The sequence below is a fragment of the Pecten maximus genome, chromosome 11 (assembly GCF_902652985.1).
Source record: "Pecten maximus chromosome 11, xPecMax1.1, whole genome shotgun sequence".
NCBI lineage: Eukaryota > Metazoa > Mollusca > Bivalvia > Pectinida > Pectinidae > Pecten > Pecten maximus.
In genome coordinates this window covers 5,326,852-5,343,527 of record NC_047025.1, presented here as the reverse complement: position 1 = coordinate 5,343,527, position 16,676 = coordinate 5,326,852, and the positions used below count along the sequence as shown (strand labels likewise).

The window sequence follows — 16,676 nt, the reverse complement described above, 5'->3', positions numbered from 1 at the left end:
CAATTTGACTGACCTACTTCCAAGTGAAACAATGTGTAATACAGTGAAACCTGTCTAATCCGACACCATGTGGGAGTGACACTTTTGGTCGGATTATACAGGTTGTCGGAAAAGTCAGGTATGTGTTGACTACACTTGGCATCACGGGAATAGGGTACAGTGTCAGATTTGACAGGAAGTCGGAAAAGTCAGGTGTCAGATTAGACAGGTTTCACTGTATATAGGCAAACATATTTGGAATATTGTTGATGTCATTTCACTTAAAAATGCTTATTTTTGATGACTGTTGCTTGATAAATAGAATACATGGTTAGTGTCTTAAAATATTAGCTGTATTTTTTGTATGGGATAGAAAGTTCAAAGTGGCTAGACAAGGCTTGTCAAGGATCGCCACGTTTGTCTTTCTTTACCCTCACCGAAATACAGCTTTTATTTTAAGACACTGACTGTGTATTCTCTGTCTATGAGAGATGTCCTAAGGCTTGTTGTTTTAATTTTGTTTCAGTTGGCTAAAACCCTTCTGGAGAAGGAGTCTTTAACGTATGACCAGGTTCGTGATCTCATTGGACCGCCACCTCATGGCGACAAAATCAAACTGGAAATGGTGAAGATATTGACAGAAGCAAAAGAGTCTGCATCACAATCAAAATCTTCCGATGTTTGAATTGAAATGGTTGTCTTCGATCACTGATTGAAGTTTACAGACGTGTGAATCCAGAATATATCATGTCTGTATAAACAGTGATTTAATTGTTGATAAAAACTTTTGGAAAATTTGTGGAAATCTGAACTTAAAATCTTCTGAATAAAGTGGAAGATTTCAGGAGATTTTCTCTAGAATGTCTTTGTGAAGAGTGACTGTACTTTATCCCTGGACACCAATTATTGATGTTGGTGTTTTGAAAAGGGATTTTTGGATTGTTTGAGACTTCATGTACTAGGGCTTAATACCTTTAAATATACAAACCTATATGTGACTGTTAATTTTATATTAAAAATAGTGTAAATTCTATCAGTGTTTTCCTGTTGTTACAATTGTTAGGTCTGAAGTTGGATTGGTATAAAAAAAAATTCCTTATGCATGTTTGATTATCATTTATTGACCAAGTTTATGAACTGGTTCTTTAAGACTTACCAGTACAGTATTTTTGTGGGATGATCCTTACCTAACTTTCTGTGCATTGAGGACAATATAGAGTAATAGACACGGTACCACAGTTAACTGTTATTTCACTCCGCAAATGTCAGAGAATGAGGTCACATGACCGTCACATCACAACAATACAATGAACCACCTGTATGCGAGATAACCACAGGTTTGGATGTCTGGAGAACTTTATACAAAACCTGAAAGGGAGATAACCACAGGTTTGGATGTCTGGAGAACTTTATATAAAACCTGAAAGGGAGATAACCACAGTTTTCGATGTCTGGAGAACTTTATACAAAACCTGAAAGGGAGATAACCACAGGTTTGGATGTCTGGAGAACTTTATATAAAACCTGAAAGGGAGATAACCACAGGATTGGATGTCTGGAGAACTTTATATAAAACCTGAAAGGGAGATAACCACAGGATTGGATGTCTGGAGAACTTTATATAAAACCTGAAAGGGAGATAACTACAGGTTAAATGTCTTGAGAACTTTATATAAAACCTGAAAGGGAGATAACCACAGGTTTGGATGTCTGGAGAATTTAATGTAAACCTGAAAGGGAGATAATCACAGTTTTCGATGTCTGGAGAACGTTATATAAAATCTGAAAGGGAGATAACCACAGGATTCAATATCAGGAGAACTTTATATGAACATGTAAGGGAGATAACTACAGGTTTGGGTGTCTGGAGAACTTTATATGAGCATGTAAGGGAGATAACCCCTTTGATAACTACAAACTTACCTGTATATCACATATGTATATAAAACCTGATTGTAGAAACTTTTATTAATTTTAAATTAATTAAAAAACATCTCTATTTTATTGAATTCTGCCCTTACAGTTAAGTTTTAAGTATGTAAATGAAATTTACATCAATAAATTTGTAAATACCAGCTTTATTGTTGTGTTGATATTTTTGCATGTCATCGTCAGATAGTGTGGCTGTTCAAATTGCCCGTTGTCCACAGTCTGTTATCTATAAACAATCATTGGTGTCACTATTTCTCACCAGACAGAGATTTAAAAAAAAAAAAAGAAAAAAAAAAGACCAACAGGTGACCATTTTGAATTTTAAAGTTGAAGTTTGTAATCGGATAGCTCTTTATGAATCTTTCTCAAATTTTGTGACTTTAGATTCCTGACTTGCATGATTAAGTTGAAGTTTTTGATTGCTATTTTACAGAGAGTAATTCTTGATGGGGCTTTAAGACTCTATTTCAAAGGTAGGCTTCCCTTGATTTTAATAAAGAGGAAACTTTAGTGGAAGATTAATAAATATCTAAGATAAAAAGACCAGTCTTACAAAGAGATGTCAACAAAAATATTTCAACCCAAGTAATTGTGCAAATCCAATAAACTTAAGATCTTTCAATGCTTGGACCAAGAAAATCTTTCTGGGATCTCTTGTTCTATAAAAAAGGGATCAAATTTAAAACCATTTACAAACCACTATCTCTACAAATCACACATACCCGGTATATGTCATCACATACAAAATCTAATTTCATAGACAACAAGTACCATAATCTATCATTAACACTTGTATAGATGTTTTCTATATTTTCCATGCACAAGCACACGTGTAACCACACATATATATTTAAATTTAATCCACTATTTTAGAAAACGTAAAAGCTCTGATAAGAGTACTTAGCATCGATCCCGGTTTTGTTATCCACATTTTACACTGCACCGTGTAGACTACGCTGCAGCTGTGTGACCTTTGACCTCAACAGGAAGTGATCACAGCAGCTGGTAAACAAAGGTTGGAATGTAACAGTTTGGAGTCGGCAATCGAGAAGGTAAGACTGTCACTTTATTTGTAATAATACTGCTGACGTTTCCAGCGGCTACAAATACCATCTGACCTAATCATAACCCTCGGTGCTGTTCTCTGACAGGTCCAGTCTTAGATATCTATAACTGTAACGTTTTGTCGATCATGAACATCTCCTGGTCTGTTTCAGCTGTGTATTCAGACTTCTGAACATCTCCCGGATATTCGTGTCGGTGTTGGTCACGAACATCCGAAGATCATTGGACACTAGTGTCTTTTTTCATTAAATATTTTGTCTACGTTACACGAGAGCAAATGATTTTATCTGTTTATATAACACTCCTATGCATTTTACCATAGGCACTTGTATATATCTGGTAATTAACACCCAGAGTTGAAATTATCCTCGATATATATATATATATATATGTACTGTATTATCCTCGATATGTACTGTATATAAGTAGAAATCGAGGATAATTTTAAATATGATGTTAAGTGCCAGATACAAGTGCCTATGATTGTACTAAAAATCAAAACTGTGTGTGAAAAACCGTAACACACAATTCAGTTTTAATCAGGGATTATACTTATATATATAATCTTTTGATCAGATGATTAAATTTTCATACTAGATCAACATTTAGCAGTTGTTTTGGGGCTTCCAAGTTATATCCTCTTTCTGAATACACGAATACACTTATAATATAAGTACAGTAGTGTATAGTTTGTGTTTAATCTGTTCGTATATTGTACATGTACTGTTGTACCTTTTTGAACTTTGGAACTTGAAAAGGATTACAGAATTTCTTTTACGAATATATACATGAAATTATAAATTCACTGGAGAAACTTGTTTAACTAAGACGGATAAAGCTAGACCATAGGGCATATCTTGTCTTAAAAAGAGATAGCCAGATTAAGTACAAATCTTAATACATGTACGTATTAGACCCAGTTTCCTTTGGCCATGACACCATATCTGATGTAGCATGGTGTCAGGGCCAGAGGAAACTCAGGCTATCTTTCTATTCCAATTAATCCAAGTGGTTGCAATCACAACATATATATATATACCCATATCGTCACCAGTAAGCGGGTAATTTACTGGCTGACTAGCTTCGCCTCTACATGCGAGGCTTCAAACCAGGATGTCCGGACATCTTTGATACTGTATATAGATATTTCCGGTTTTCAAAAAAAAAAAAAAATAAGACTATAGACATGCCCCTTTGGCTATAGACCAATCCTTTTTTTTAAATACCTATATAGCTAATATCCAGACAGCTTATAATCTAATTGTAGCCATTTATAATTACCAACTTGTAACTTAATTGTGCCAACAGCTGATAAGTACCACATTGATTTATAATTTCCAACTTGTAAACTTTTTTTTTAGATGGGTACATAATTATCTCAAGACTAAGTACAGGATTTCACATTAATTAAATCTTCATCAATTGTTCAAACGGTTATAATGCTCATGAGTCACTATGGTAAATTCATATTATACCTAGCTAGCTAATATATGTACCCTGTAACAATTATTAAATCATTAACTATTGCTCTATATAGTATATATAATATATGGTACATGTCCGTCACTAGCAGTTTGCCTTCTGGCTTTTCCTGCCAGAGAAAAGACTGAATATCACTACAATGTATGTGTCACAGATAAAGCACAGTGACTCTATATATCAGTATATCTATTAGCCTGTGGCACATTTGTTTGATCAGACCAGATTAGAGAAATTATCCAATATTAATGGCAATATGGTTTTCAGATAAGATCTCTGACTTTTCTGAGCATTATATATATTGGAGCTTTAATCATGCAGTCATTTTTGCATTATTCTCAACAAAACGACAGCTGGATTATGTCAGGTCAGTTTTGTGTAGAAAAGTGGAATGGTGTGACCAAAAACACAGTTTAGGTACAGTATATAATTATGTAACCGGACAAAAAAAAAATGAATTTAAGTTTAAGCAAGCTGTACTATTACTCGGCAGATAAACAAAGACTCTAACATAATACCAAAAACCAGAAACATCTTCAGTTGAACATGATTTGTATAAACTTACATCTACAATTTGTGTAACAGAGCACATTATGATGAATTATATTTATTTTCATTTAATATCGGGGCAACGGTGGCCGAGCGGTTAAGGTGCTCCGACACTTCATCACTAGTCCTCCTCCATGGCCACCTCTGGGCAGCGAGTTTGAAACCCACATTGGGCAGTTGCCTGGTACTGACTGTAGGCTGGGGGTTTTTCTCCTGCTTTCCTCCACCTCCAAAACCAGGCACGTCCTTAAATGACCATGGTTGTTAATAGGACATTTAACATAATGAACCAAACCAAATTTCATTTAATATGCCTTAATTAAAAAGAATTTCTAGGTATAAAACGTGAGATCTTTGGTTTATATTTACTAGTTTAAAAATATAATCTTATGCTCAACTGAACTGCTCAAGCTGATCATGTAGAGACATTGTCCTTACAGTTAGATGAAAGGAATATTGCGGTTATATACAAGGGTTATAGACTTAAGGATCAGATGCCCAGGGGGTGGATCTGAAAAGTTCAGTGAATCATATGTGATTGAACTGCAAAATTCACACGACCGTAACTTAAGAGTAGAACTGCTGTGTCATAATTATGATGATTCACGTTTTCTATGGTTGGTTGATCATGAGCACTATACAATGCACCTAGGAATATATATATATATATATATATATTATATATATTACATCATTTAAGTTTTGTAAATAATCACATCTACTTGATGTTATTATAAGCACTTACCAAAAATAAAAAAATATATTCACACTTACATGAAAAATAATTTTAACTCTTCAGGCAAACAAGTGATGATCTGAGGAAGAGAAATGGCCGAAGTAGGGAGATAATAGATAGCCATAAGGTAGGTTTTGACTGTGCGTAAATGTATACTGCTGAAATTTTCATATTTATTGTAAATGTTGGAAAAGGCAATATACTGCCTCATCTATAATATCTACAGCTGTCAGCGTATATGTAAAATCTTTAACCAAGTGAGCTGGTATTGAAAAGAGATCTGGATTTCAGAGGTTCAGGTGGGTCCAGAGGTCTGGAGTTCAGAGCTAGGTTTTGGGTCCAGGGATCTGGATTTCAAAGGTCATGGGTTCAGAATTAAGCTCCAAAGCTCAGATGTCCTGGGTTACAGAGTTAAGGTGTTCATATACCTGTAGGTTTTGGGATCAAAGGTCTGAGGTTCCCTGGATTCAGAGGTGTGATGTTCATAGGGTCTGGGTTCAGATGTCCTGGTTTTAGAGTTCAGAAGTTCAGAGGTCCTGGGATCAGAGGTCATGCAGGAGCTCACAGATTGGAAGAACAAAATGGCAGCCATTTTGAATTTTAGCTGTTGATTAAAGCACAGTTGAAGGTTGTTATTGCAATTTCTCAGAAAGTACTTTCTCAGATTTCATATGTAGATTCCTCATCGTTTTAGTTGTGCATATATATTGAATTTGTAACTGTTAAAAAAAAAAAACCCAGAAAAAATAGCCAATTTTAACCAACAGCCATTTTGAATTATAACAGTTGAAGATCGTTATTGCTATTTCTCAAAGTTGTTGATGGCTCTTAGATTTCATGTGTAGGTTCCTCATGGTGTTTAGCTGTTCCTATTGAATTTTGAGATTGATTGGGGAAAATATAGCCAACAGGTGGCTATTTTGAATTTTAATAGTTGAGTACAGTTAAAGTTAAAAAAATGTTATCACAATTTCTCAGAAATTTATTCAAAATTATGGATTTTCTACAATTACACATGTAGATTCCCCTTTGTCTCTAATTAAGCATATTGAATTTTGAAACTGATTGGAAAAGGCACCATTTGGAATTTTGACAGTTGAGGTGTTTTATGATAAATCAGTTTATTTCTCAAAGTTCCCATATGATCTTTCTCAGATTTAAAATCTGAGTTAATTTGATATTTTTAACTTGTTGCATATCAAAATATTCATTTATCCTGTGAAACTGATATAAATAAAAAAAAACTTGTATAATTTGATCCTTTTACGGACTGATACTGTTATTGACAGAGTTATGGTGCTACAAGATACTCTAGATATGCCTGACCAGGTGAAGTTTGAGGCCACTGACCACGGCCACAGTGTCCTTGCTGGACTCAAGCACCTGCGTGACAAACAACAACTGTTTGATGTTATTCTGACTGCACAAAACCAGAAATTTCCAGCTCACAGAGTTGTGCTTGCATCATGTTGCCAGTATTTTCGGTAAGAATATATTATATAAACTGTTTAAAATAAAATATATATATATTAAGACAACTCTTATTAGTATATTCAGAGGTTAATCTAGACCAATTTTACTGCCGAAATTAGGTAGTATTCTCCACTGTTAGTGTTTTCTTTGAATAAAAAAATAAAAAATTTCCCATCAAGAAAAAAATCTCATGAAACAGTGAGAAATTCTCCAAGACAGAAGAAATCCATTAAACGTTGTTGATGTATGAATTATAGCAAAGAATAGCTGTAAAATGTCAACGTTTAAATAATAGCTCAAGAAACTATACGGCCCGGCGTTTACTTCCCAAAAATTTCATAATGGGTGGTATTCCATAAATCCTAGATTAATCCCGGATATATAACTCTCGATATTCTGCCCAGAAGCTTGATATTAATTCAGGTCTATAAAATTATTATAGAACCAATTTGATGAAGCATTTATAGATGAGTAATTGTACAAAACCTTGTAAAACAATTTATATCACCTGAAATTGAGTCCATGAGGATCAAGTTTTTAATTTTAAGTGAGGAAATTCTTTTAAAGTATGCCACATACACTATTAAAACTTTCTGGAAATTTTATTGTACATGCATGTACAATGTACATTATGATCAGGATGATAATTAACATTTAAAAGCACAAACATATAGATAAAGGTGTCATCATTTTGAAAGTTAATTCAGCCATGAAATTGTTTCTTTTTTTAATTTATATGTTTACAGATTCATGGACAATTGTTAGAGTACCAGCTAGGTTATTTATTGTGTTAATTGGCCCCATAACAGGAATATAATTATATTCAAACTAATCCGAATAATTTAATCTAATGGGTAAACAGTTCCTGTGAAAATCCATATATTGCTGGACTCTTTTCTCTTAGAAATTACTACGCCTCTGTAACGGCCAATCAAAAGCAACGTTTCAAATGACAACTTTTTTTATTACGTTATCATCTGATAACATAATTTTTTAAGCCAATGAAAATGTTTGTTACAAGCAAGATTCAATTTTATTTATATATTTGGGATTTTTTTTTCAGCTTCGAATATCCTTGCATTAATTTGTCGTGTTTTTACTCAGGGCGATGTTTACGGACGGGTTAAAGGAGTGTCAACAGATGGAGATTCAACTTAATGGAGTAACGGCGACTGGCATTCGCAACCTTATTGACTTTGCCTACACGTCCAAGATCCTTCTAAACTTTGGTAATTAATGCTTTTGTTTTATATTTGCCGGGTTTATTCCCCTGTGATTAACCAGGTCATTATACACCTGTAACAGAAGTTAGGGGGGGTATACTGGAATCGGGTTGTCTATCCCCGTCCGTCTGTCTGTCCGTCTGTCTGACACATCTTGTCCGGACAACTCCTCCTAAAGCGGTGGGCTGATTCCAATGACACTTCACACAAATAGAGAGATCCATGAGTAGATGTGCATGCAGCTGTTAAAATTCCAAAATTTTGGTTGCCATGGTTACTGGTCACTATTCGTAGGTTTTTCTTGTCCGGACAACTCCTCCTAAACTTGTGAACCGATTTTCACAAAACTTCATGGGAATGTTAGGGAACATGTGCAGATGTGCATGCAGCTGTTTAAATTCCAAATTTTTTGTCGCCATGGTTACTGGTCACTATAAACAGGTTTTTATTGTCCAGACAACTCTTCCAAAACCTGTGAACGATTTCAACAAAATTTAAGACTAAATTCTCTTTATTATGAACAACACATATTCCAGCCATTCTGGATTTCAGAAATAGGGGCATGCACAGGTTATCTTAGTTAGCCTCTAAATAACAGTTCCTATTGTCCATTGTCCATGCATATTGCCGGGGTATTAGTCAGCCGTCCTGGCGACATTTCTAGTTTTCAATAGCTTTAGGTAATGTTTTAGCAATACAGACCTATTGGGCTGACTGTTTATATTACAGTTACTTTTAAAATATTTTTCAGATAACATTGAAGACATCCTTCTGTCTGCGAACCATATCCAGATGTTACCAGTGCTTCAAGCATGTTCTGATTTCTTGAGGGATCATCTCGGTATAGAGAACTGTGTTAACATGGCCAATTGGGCAGACCTGTTTTCCCTGACAGAGTTGAAAGTTGACATACTTAAATTCATTTGTAGGAACTTCTCAGCGGTCTCGTGTTCTTCAGAGTTTTTCCAATTCCCAGTATCACTCTTGGAAAATGTATTGTACTGTAACTATCCCGTGGATTGCTCCGAGGGTGAGCTACTTTCGTCGGTGCTAATGTGGGTTTGTCATAGGCCTGATGTCCGGCTAGCCCAAGTCGGTCGTGGCCTGGAAGGCATTAAATGGGAAAACATCTCCAGCCAGGATTTGAATAAGCTCTCTCAAAACATCCACTTTGAGAAACTGGTGGAGATTAGTGATCAAATGAAATGTGCTTTATCCAGAGAATTTTCTGTTGAAGTTTCTTGCCTGCAAAGATCAGGTCTTGTCAACACAAGAGGCTATAAGAAAGCGCTTGTTTGTGTCGGGCGGGTTTAGTCCCAGATGTGGAATGACTAATGATTTGAGGTATTGCCTAGTAGGATCTCGGACTTGGAAAACACTCACACAGATCCCTCATGTTCAGCAGTGTAACTTTGGCCATGTCGTCATGAACAATTGTCTTTATGTTGTCGGCGGCTGTTTCAATGACAACATGCAGGAAATCGTCCATAACTATGGTTTTAAATACGACCCTGCAACCCACGCGTGGAGTTCTATTTCTCCGATGAGATCTGAACGCTGTCGTTTTTTTCTAGCTGAGGTCAAAGGAAAACTTTATGCAATCGGTGGTGATCCTTCAGCTAGTAACCCTCTTGCAGAGGATGCGGCTCCGTGTGAGTGCTATAATCCTGAGGAAAACAGTTGGACTCCGATCTTGTCAATGCCGATCAATCGGTCACAGCATGCTGGGGTGGCAGTTGGCGACTTCCTATATGTCTCAGGCGGACTACAAGACATTGAAGAAGAAACTTTCTCTGACTTCTATAAGTATGATACAAACTCCAACATCTGGACCACTCTGCCCCCGATGTTGATGCCACGGGCAGACCACACACTATTCGTATATAACGGTCTGATACATGTGATTGGTGGATGGTACGAGGATCTGGCCAATCAGCAGCGGCGTATGGCAGCAAACATAGACCGGTTCATTGAAGATGAGAATCGGTGGGAGACTGTGGGCGTTGTTCCCCATCCCCGTCTATATGCGACTTACTCCGTAGTTGAAGGCAGTGTCTCTGTCATTGGTGGCTGGATTAATGGGGACTACATGAGGAAGGCACATACGATTCAGACATATGATCTAGTGACCGGAAACTGGACAGAGGAAGATAGTAGACAGATAGAGCTTTGGGAACATAGTGTATGTTCTATGTACATACCAGATTGGGATCACACCTAGAGAATAAACGGTAACACCACCCGACTCATTATCGGAAACCCACTAATCTCTCAAAGGTCCGAGCAGAGTCTCATGGGTAAAACTCTGATTATGAGTCGGCTAACTGTGATCTATGTAAATGCTGTTTAATGTTTCGTTGATAACAACAAAGAAATTAACATTCTGCGTCTAAAATATCCAAGCTATATGGTCGTTGATCATTTACCTTGATTATATTGATCACATGTGATCGTACCACCCTTGTTGCATATGACAGGATGTCTTATCAGTATTTAGAAAATAGCTTCATGAGTTTGCCGGGTTTTTTCGCTCCACAAACTGCCAGGGTCATTTTAAGGTAGAGTCTCCTTGTAGTAGTTGGTGACTACCTCACATAACTACCTCACTGAACAACATACCGGAGGACAATCTGATTTCCCATGATGCCGTTCATTGAAACAGGGTTTCCTAGGATTTCCATGGCCAGGATACTTTTCATATAGACAGGGTTTCTCAGAATTTTATTCTTTTAGAGGGTTTTCTCATGATACTCTTCTTTTAAACAGGGTTTCTCATTCATTTAGACAGGGTTTCCCATGGTCAGGATACTTTTCTTTTAAATAGTGCTTCCCATGATGCCATTCATTTAGATGGGGATTCCCAGGATTATATTCTTTTAGATGGATTTTCCTTGGAAACTTTTATTTTATACAGGGTTTCAAATCCTGCTATTAATGTAAACCAGGTTTCCAAGAATTCTTCTTTTGGATAGGGGTTCACAGAAAGCTATTCTTTTAGATGGGGTGCCCAGGATTCCTTTCTTTTAAATGGGTTGTCAACAATACTTTCCTTTTAGATGGGGTTTCCCTGCAGGATTATTTTCTTTTAAATGGATTTCAACAATACTTTCCTTTTAGATGGGGTTTCCCGGATTCTTTTCTTTTAGATGGGGTTTCCAATTATGCCATTTAATTAGATGGGTGTTTTCCCAGAATTGTTTTCTTTTTACATGGGGTTTCCCGGGATATTTTATTTTTAGATGGGGTTTCCCAGGATATTTTATTTTAAGATGGGGTTTCCCGGGATATTTTATTTTTAGATGGGATTTCCCAGAAATTTCCTTCAGACTGGGTTTCCCACGATTCTTTTGGCTCCCATGCAGATTCTTTTATTTTAGATTGAGTTTTCCAGGATACCATTCTTGGGGTTTCCAGCCCCTGAGGTCACTTTTCAAGTGAATATTTAGGATTTTGTATGAAGGTTTTTTCCACTTACGTAAAAAAAGATCAGATTGATATGTAAATTAATACGACAGATTTTTAACAGGACATAAGATTTTAAATGATGCTTCAAACCAATCAATTCAACAGGACGATGTAAACCTGTATGCCTATAATATATAATATGAATATTTTGCATGAATCTGTTTTCCTATGTGCATGAAATAATAATGAAGTATTTAACTTGAATTTTCCATATGATTTTTATCATGGTGTTTCGAGTCTATTAAATGAAAATTATCATCGTAGCTACACAGACCTATATATACCATGTAAGTTTCTGTACATGTAGGAGTCCCAGACCCTGCAGAACTTCGTAGGACGTACAGCAGTTTTAATGTTGTACAATGCAAGATGTTTGCTCTTTAATCAATGAGCCTTTATTATAAATGTTTCTGAAATGAGTACATCATAATAAACCGTGAAAAACTACTGTACCATCACTAAAATGTAACTGAATTTAACTACAAAATGGAAATTGCATCTGAAATTCTTAGATAATGATCAAAAATAGTAATTAAGATTAAACATTTTATTCACAATTAGGTGAGGTATGAGGAAATATGTCTGATCTGTGATGTATATAACTCAATTGTTGAATTCCAACATTAAAATCTAGAATTTTTTAATTTTTTTTTTAAACTGCTTTTTGGTATTTCTTCAAATGTGTTTTTAATAGTATGTCTTCAATGTTTAATTAATTTATGTGTATTAACTTATTTTCCATTTTATGATTTTTTTCATCAATATTTGTGATCCATCTTAATTATATGGTGATGAAGAGAGGGCTTGCCAATGACTAAGTGTAGGTCTAAAATTTTAGTGTGCAATTGTTTTATGTGATTTGTTCATTTAAAAGATTAAAAGGAACCAATTTACATATATAGAAGATTTGTTTTTATTTGTATTTTTGATTGTGTAAGGGATACACTAATAAAATATGTGTTGTGGAGCTAAACTTGGTTGAACCCTAGTGGCCAGGTATACATAGCGCAATTAATGATTTATAGAATCTTTCACCCCCTTGAGGGCGAGACAGGGGAATCTCAACCCGAGGGGAAGATTCTTAAGTTACCAAACATGAGGATTGCCGAGTGTTTGGCAACTTAATTATCTTACCCCGAGGGTTGAGATTCCCCTGTCTCACCCCCAAGGGGGTGAAATGATTATTTTTCTCTTACCCTGTTTAACTTCTTACGTATATAGTATTGACGTTACATCAATGCAAGGAAATGTTGACGTGACATGATTGAATTGTCGACGTGATGTCATGTTACTGTTGCCGTGACATCATGGTATTGTTGACATGACGAAATACAATTGTTGAGAATGTGAGAAGAGCACATGTAGCTTGTCTTTTCCCTAGGGTGAGATAAGAAAATCTCACCCCGGTAAAACTGTGGATATCCCTGTCCAGGGTAAGAGAATAGAGTACGGAGGATCTGAGTACAAGTCCCAGTGTTGTCATTGGATTTTTCCACCTATAACACCTGGGTAACTAAGACCTCTCCACTCCAAACAACCAGACGATCCCTTTGTCATTTGTGTGTCTGTGATTGAAATTGAATAATTAAAATAGGGCCAATATTCTTGGAACAAAGGCGAGAATGAGATGAATGTCAGCCACATGACTACCTGGAATGCATATATCATATTTCTTTTCTTGATATGTACATAATTTTCAAAAATGAGTTAAAAACTGTTTATTATTATTTAAAATTCTTAAATTCGTCAGAATTATCTGAGTTGAAACATTTTAATCATGGAGATCCGAGTCTTTGCACCAAATGTCTGACCAGTTGAGACAAAACAGAAAATCACATATAAAAATCCACAGTTGTCTACTTCTGGTAAGTATTCATTAAAAAAAAAAGTAGCCCTGACTCCTTATATTTCAACCACTCAGTAATTCTGTGTTACCTCCCCTCTATAGAGTGTTAATGTCCTCTCCAGTCAGTAATTCTGTGTTACCTCCCCTGTATAGATTGTTAATGTCCTCTCCAGTCAGTAATTCTGTGTTACCTCCCCTCTATAGATTGTTAATGTCCTCTCCAGTCAGTAATTCTGTGTTACCTCCCCTGTATAGATTGTTTATGTCCTCTCCAGTCAGTAATTCTGTGTTACCTCCCCTGTATAGATTGTTAATGTCCTCTCCAGTCAGTAATTCTGTGTTACCTCCCCTGTATAGATTGTTAATGTCCTCTCCTGTCAGTAATTCTGTGTTACCTCCCCTCTATAGATTGTTAATGTCCTCTCCAGTCAGTAATTCTGTGTTACCTCCCCTGTATAGATTGTTAATGTCCTCTCCAGTCAGTAATTCTGTGTTACCTCCCCTCTATATATTGTTAATGTCCTCTCCAGTCAGTAATTCTGTGTTACCTCCCCTCTATAGATTGTTAATGTCCTCTCCAGTCAGTAATTCTGTGTTACCTCCCCTGTATAGATTGTTAATGTCCTCTCCAGTCAGTAATTCTGTGTTACCTCCCCTCTATAGATTGTTAATGTCCTCTCCAGTCAGTAATTCTGTGTTACCTCCCCTGTATAGATTGTCAATGTCCTCTCCAGTCAGTAATTCTGTGTTACCTCCCCTCTATAGATTGTTAATGTCCTCTCCAGTCAGTAATTCTGTGTTACCTCCCCTGTATAGATTGTCAATGTCCTCTCCAGTCAGTAATTCTGTGTTACCTCCCCTCTATAGATTGTTAATGTCCTCTCCAGTCAGTAATTCTGTGTTACCTCCCCTGTATAGATTGTTCAATGTCCTCTCCAGTCAGTAATTCTGTGTTACCTCCCCTCTATAGATTGTTAATGTCCTCTCCAGTCAGTAATTCTGTGTTACCTCCCCTGTATAGATTGTTAATGTCCTCTCCAGTCAGTAATTCTGTGTTACCTCCCCTCTATAGATTGTTAATGTCCTCTCCAGTCAGTAATTCTGTGTTACCTCCCCTGTATAGATTGTTAATGTCCTCTCCAGTCAGTAATTCTGTGTTACCTCCCCTGTATAGATTGTTAATGTCCTCTCCAGTCAGTAATTCTGTGTTACCTCCCCTGTATAGATTGTTAATGTCCTCTCCAGTCAGTAATTCTGTGTTACCTCCCCTCTATAGATAGTTAATGTCCTCTCCAGTCAGTAATTCTGTGTTACCTCCCCTCTATAGATTGTTAATGTCCTCTCCTGTCAGTAATTCTGTGTTACCTCCCCTGTATAGATTGTTAATGTCCTCTCCAGTCAGTAATTCTGTGTTACCTCCCCTGTATAGATTGTTAATGTCCTCTCCAGTCAGTAATTCTGTGTTACCTCCCCTGTATAGATTGTTAATGTCCTCTCCAGTCAGTAATTCTGTGTTACCTCCCCTGTATAGATTGTTAATGTCCTCTCCAGTCAGTAATTCTGTGTTACCTCCCCTCTATATATTGTTAATGTCCTCTCCAGTCAGTAATTCTGTGTTACCTCCCCTCTATATATTGTTAATGTCCTCTCCAGTCAGTAATTCTGTGTTACCTCCCCTCTATATATTGTTAATGTCCTCTCCAGTCAGTAATTCTGTGTTACCTCCCCTGTATAGATTGTTAATGTCCTCTCCAGTCAGTAATTCTGTGTTACCTCCCCTCTATAGATTGTTAATGTCCTCTCCAGTCAGTAATTCTGTGTTACCTCCCCTCTATAGATTGTTAATGTCCTCTCCAGTCAGTAATTCTGTGTTACCTCCCCTCTATAGATTGTTAATGTCCTCTCCAGTCAGTAATTCTGTGTTACCTCCCCTGTATAGATTGTTAATGTCCTCTCCAGTCAGTAATTCTGTGTTACCTCCCCTCTATAGATTGTTAATGTCCTCTCCAGTCAGTAATTCTGTGTTACCTCCCCTCTATATATTGTTAATGTCCTCTCCAGTCAGTAATTCTGTGTTACCTCCCCTGTATAGATTGTTAATGTCCTCTCCAGTCAGTAATTCTGTGTTACCTCCCCTCTATAGATTGTTAATGTCCTCTCCTGTCAGTAATTCTGTGTTACCTCCCCTGTATAGATTGTCAATGTCCTCTCCTGTCAGTAATTCTGTGTTACCTCCCCTCTATAGATTGTTAATGTCCTCTCCAGTCAGTAATTCTGTGTTACCTCCCCTGTATAGATTGTTAATGTCCTCTCCTGTCAGTAATTCTGTGTTACCTCCCCTCTATAGATTGTTAATGTCCTCTCCAGTCAGTAATTCTGTGTTACCTCCCCTCTATAGATTGTTAATGTCCTCTCCTGTCAGTAATTCTGTGTTACCTCCCCTGTATAGATTGTCAATGTCCTCTCCAGTCAGTAATTCTGTGTTACCTCCCCTGTATAGATTGTTAATGTCCTCTCCTGTCAGTAATTCTGTGTTACCTCCCCTGTATAGATTGTTAATGTCCTCTCCTGTCAGTAATTCTGTGTTACCTCCCCTGTATAGATTGTTAATGTCCTCTCCAGTCAGTAATTCTGTGTTACCTCCCCTCTATAGATTGTTAATGTCCTCTCCAGTCAGTAATTCTGTGTTACCTCCCCTGTATAGATTGTCAATGTCCTCTCCAGTCAGTAATTCTGTGTTACCTCCCCTCTATAGATTGTTAATGTCCTCTCCAGTCAGTAATTCTGTGTTACCTCCCCTCTATAGATTGTTAATGTCCTCTCCAGTCAGTAATTCTGTGTTACCTCCCCTCTATAGATTGTTAATGTCCTCTCCTGTCAGTAATTCTGTGTTACCTCCCCTGTATAGATTGTTAATGTCCTCTCCAGT

At 36.7% G+C, this 16,676-nt stretch overlaps 3 protein-coding genes across 3 annotated transcripts in view; all 3 read left to right on the top strand.

Moving 5' to 3' along the window:
- The window catches only part of LOC117337113 (paraplegin-like), a 38,787-nt gene extending 36,733 nt beyond the window's left edge, over window positions 1-2,054 (top strand). The window contains exon 19 of the mRNA XM_033897906.1: window positions 506-2,054. Within this exon, the coding sequence (XP_033753797.1) occupies window positions 506-664 (159 nt within the window). The 3' untranslated portion in view covers window positions 665-2,054. The remainder of the gene's footprint in view (window positions 1-505) is intronic.
- An 817-nt stretch (window positions 2,055-2,871) lies between these two features.
- Window positions 2,872-12,540, top strand: LOC117337112 (kelch-like protein 26). The gene is made up of 5 exons (XM_033897905.1): window positions 2,872-2,963; window positions 5,804-5,867; window positions 7,030-7,224; window positions 8,318-8,442; window positions 9,188-12,540. The coding sequence occupies exons 3-5, from the start codon at window positions 7,034-7,036 to the stop codon at window positions 9,748-9,750; spliced, it is 879 nt and encodes a 292-aa protein (XP_033753796.1). The 5' UTR covers window positions 2,872-2,963; window positions 5,804-5,867; window positions 7,030-7,033; the 3' UTR covers window positions 9,751-12,540.
- Window positions 9,863-10,657, top strand: LOC117337768 (kelch-like protein 36). The gene has a single exon (XM_033898879.1). The coding sequence runs from the start codon at window positions 9,863-9,865 to the stop codon at window positions 10,655-10,657; it is 795 nt and encodes a 264-aa protein (XP_033754770.1).
- Window positions 12,541-16,676: the final 4,136 nt, after the last annotated feature.